The sequence below is a fragment of the Arachis ipaensis genome, chromosome B06 (assembly GCF_000816755.2).
Source record: "Arachis ipaensis cultivar K30076 chromosome B06, Araip1.1, whole genome shotgun sequence".
Classification (NCBI taxonomy): Eukaryota; Viridiplantae; Streptophyta; class Magnoliopsida; order Fabales; family Fabaceae; genus Arachis; species Arachis ipaensis.
In genome coordinates, this window is record NC_029790.2 from 121,620,196 (window position 1) to 121,624,469 (window position 4,274).

At 31.0% G+C, this 4,274-nt stretch overlaps 1 protein-coding gene across 1 annotated transcript in view; it reads right to left on the minus strand.

Annotated features, from left to right (window-relative positions):
- Window positions 3,391-4,274, minus strand: part of LOC107605048 (lysine histidine transporter 1) — a 5,099-nt gene continuing 4,215 nt past the window's right edge. Inside the window, exons 7-8 of the mRNA XM_016306788.2 lie at window positions 3,935-4,003; window positions 3,391-3,826 (exon numbers count right to left, since the gene is read on the minus strand). Coding sequence (XP_016162274.1) covers window positions 3,728-3,826; window positions 3,935-4,003 — 168 coding nt within the window. The 3' untranslated portion in view covers window positions 3,391-3,727. The remainder of the gene's footprint in view (window positions 3,827-3,934; window positions 4,004-4,274) is intronic.

The window sequence follows — 4,274 nt, forward strand, 5'->3', positions numbered from 1 at the left end:
TTATCCTTGAAATTGTCAATTGATTTCTTTCTAGCAAACTTCGTTGTTTGAGCATCCTTATTTACCTGCAATTGTATTTATTCTTTCTTTCAAATTCTCGCGAATGCGATCCTTGTCGCTTTTCTTTCTTTTCTAAAGTCTATTATCTTTCTGAGTATACTCGAGACTAATTTTGGCATCTTGTGCGACTGTTAGACTTAGTAGACGACATATTAGCTCTTTAGGACACGTTTGGTGAACGCAAAGGGTGAAACTTGTAAGTGTATGACGTCACAGGGAGTTGTGAAATCTTGTTTTACGTGAAAGAGTTCTGTTGATGTGGCAATTATGACCAATAGTAAGGTTTGCAAGGTATTTGACAAACTTGAGAATCTTTGGATGAGTTGCACAATGAAGTACGGTTAAAAATGGTGGAGATAAGTTATGTTGAAGTTTCAATGGCTGAATCTCTAAAGTTGATGTAAGATTAGTAAGCGAACATTAAGCACTTCATTTTAACCCCGGCTTGCTTTATAACCTTTTGCCGCCTTACTTTACCATCACATGTTTGAGACATATTACCTTGTACATCAAGCCTATCTTGTAACTTTTGTTTCGCATAACACTTATACCCTCTATACCTATATGCCATATGAAAGTTCTGATATTTGAAACTATATGTATATATATACTGAGAACTTTTTGCCTTTTCCTTAAACAAGTTCAAGAGTGAAGTAATATGAAATCTCTATTATTTTGTATCAATTTTCGAGGAAAAAAATTTTTATAAGGTGGGTAGGATGTAAGACCCATAATTTTCAAAAAAATATTATTATGAGTTAATTTCAATTCATTTATAAATTAAAGATTTTATTTTAGAAATTATTTTACTAGAAGTAATTAAATCAAGTTTTGACAATCAAATTAGAAATTTTACTTAATTTTATAGTTATTGAATACTTTTCTATATTTAAATTATACAGCTTAACAGTTGCAAAAGAATTTTTTGAATATTAAATTAATAATTACCTCTACAAATAAAAAAGGGAACTAGGGATCACTTTGTTGGAGCTCCTTGTTCGGTGAACCATTGATGATATGGATAAAGATTAAAGAAGTAGTCGACTTAATTGTAGTGACACACCACATAATCCAACTTCTCTATTTATTTAATTGCAAACCCAAATAGCTGCTAGAATCTGATGGAGAAAATTCCATCTCATTGTGTCGTAAGCCTTATTAAAATCCAACTTGAACAACGTAGCACCACTACTTATTTCCTATTTTAGTTACCCAAAAAACCACTCCATTCCCTAGTAAAGTGCCATTCATGATTCACTCTAGCAATTTAGGCCTCGACGTAAATTTCGTCATTGATTCATCTTGTTCGAAATTTTAAAATTATTTACTCGGGACGTGCTACACATTCATGTAACCAAGTTGGCCCAAACTCAAATAGAGTCACGCGCATTAATGACGAGTAAAAACACGCGCCCGAAAATTCTTTGTTATTTCGCGATCATTATGAAAAAACGTTATTTCTTCCTCAACACGAAACCGTTCCTTCTCTTCAAATCTCTCTCAAAATCACTCAAATTTCAGTCACGTTCTCTGCGAAAACTACTACTGGAGAAGAATCGCGAGAAGATTCGGTAAGGAACAACCAGAAACGAACGAAAACAGCAACAGAGATTCGCCTTCCTCCTCCTCCTCATTTTCCTCCTTCTTTTTCGCGTTCCTTCTTCTTCACGTGTTTTCTCCTTATCTTCATCCTTTTGTTGTTATTGCTGCTGTATTTTTTTTGTCTTTTCCTCTTTCTCTCCCCGGTGAAGAAGCAGCAGAAAGTGAGGAGGAAGAGTTTTGAATTGCACAGAATAGAAATGAACCAAAATGGCCAACTCCACTGAACTGAACATCATTCATGTGCTGAATAAAACGTCATAAACATTTAATCATCAAGAAAAATATTTCTACATGCACAAGAACTCAATTGAACACACTAACAATCAAGCAAATCAAAATGAGCAACTCCACTGAATCGAGCAACATTCATGTGCTGAATAAAACGTTATAAACATTCAATCATCAAGAATAGCATTTTTCCATGCAAAAGAAGTTAACTGAACACATAACAATCAGGTAAACTGAAATGGTCAACACCACTGAATCGAACACCAATCATGTGCTGAATAAACGGGATAAGCATTCAATCAGTAAGAAAAATATTTCTGTATACACAAGGACTCAACTGAACACATTAACAATCAAATGAATCAAAATGAGCAACACCACATGAACATTGTTCGGTTCGGTGGTCTTTGTGATTTTGATTTACTAGATGAATATTGTTTGGTTCGGTGGCCTCCTTTAACTTTGTTCAGTGTTTAAGATTATTGTGATAGCATGCAACAATAATTTTCTAGCTGTCTCAACGTAATAACCTCATTCAACTTATTTGAAGTTGAATCATTCATTGTTTCCATTCTTATTACGTTGAATTCAATGCAGATCAATAATGAAAAATGCGAGTAGAGAAGAAAAACGCAAACAGAGGAGAATGACGAATTTTATTAGGTTGAAGAAGAAGAACGCGAACAGAGAAAAAGAAGAATAACGAAAACGCAAAAAGAGAACAAGATTTATGTTGAGAAAGGTTTATCACGCAGCAGAAGGTTTACGTTATATACGTTATATGAGGCGCGTATATAACAAACGCGTAAGGAAGTTGGAGAGGCACGTCTGATTGAAGTTACTTGGATAATTCGGATAAAAAATTTACATAGATATAGAACTTTTTCCTAACAAAAATCAATTATAGTTAAGACTTAATTTATAAAATGATTTGAATGTGGAGCATCACTTATTATTATAAAGGAAATATTGGAGCTAACTGCTTAGATTATTTAATAATTACATTGTATTATTTAGATGTGCAATCTTTTTTATCATGTTTATTATTAGTCCCTTTATAGAAAATTTATGGCCTGGATATAATTATTCGTTATAATAAAATATTGATATCACGTGTTTTGTTCAATAAAAAATTAAGGGACACTCTACTATACAGATTGAAGTGGTATAGAGAAAAAAAATAAATTTTTTTATAGTTATTTTTGATTATTTTATTGCTATTCAAAGTATGAGTCCTTTTTTTAATTTCTCTTTCATTCCATAAAAAAAATATAAACTTACATCTTTACCATATAATTCATCAAAAATTAAACTTATTCCAAATTTGAATAGTGTAAAATTCTCGTACATTTCATCACCTAATTAATTATTGAATAATTTTTAATTTTTTATTTATACTTTGGCCGTAGGCACAATATTAATGCATTGGTCTTGTTCTAGCTAGTTGAACCAAAACTAGAGAGTAGACAACAATAATCAATATATATTACATGATATGTGTACCTTAAAGCATGCTTATATTTATAAATAAACCACAACTTCATCTAGAACTATCTTGGAAAATAAAAACCTTCAATATGATCATTAAAACCTTACAAATATCGGTCGTCTTAATTTTTTTTTAAGCACCAAAAAGGCACGTTCAATCAATTATATTATGACCGATAGTTATTATTTTTAAAAAATCATATTTCTACAAGTTTTTATTTTTCAAGAATTATATGATGTCTGAATTGTCATATCTTTTTTCCAAGGATCGACGTAAAGAAAGCGTAATTAATTACAAAGCGAAAATAAATAGATCACATCTGAACAATAATTTTTGCGACATAATTGTTCATTGGTAAAACCCATAAGTCTTTGCATTGAGTATGATACTCCTCAATCCACCAATTGGCGATAGAGTCATCAGAAGGATACCAAGAAAAATGCAAATCTGACAACATTCAAATCAATTAAGGAAATTAAATTAAAAAAAACTATCAAGTTATGACATGAAAACAAATTAAGAATTAATTAAGAAACATGATGTAGTTGAACATACCCAGTTGGTGAACCACGATAAGCTGAACTTCTTAGGTTTGTAAATTGCAAGCCATATAATGCACGGGAGCTAGAGAAATTAAACGGTATTGTATTAAAATTTGCATTTTTTTTATATGAAAAAATAACAATAATAGAATCTATGAAAAGAGAAAATGTAGTTAATTACTAGTTACTACAATCTCTATGTTTAAAAAAGTAAAAAAAAAAAGGGCCATTGTTTTATCAGAAAATTAGTTACCGTGGCCATTATGATAAAATAGTAACCACAACTATAACTCTGCAATTATAAAAAAATTACTCCCTTTCTCTATAAAAAAGACATATATTAAAAATTCATC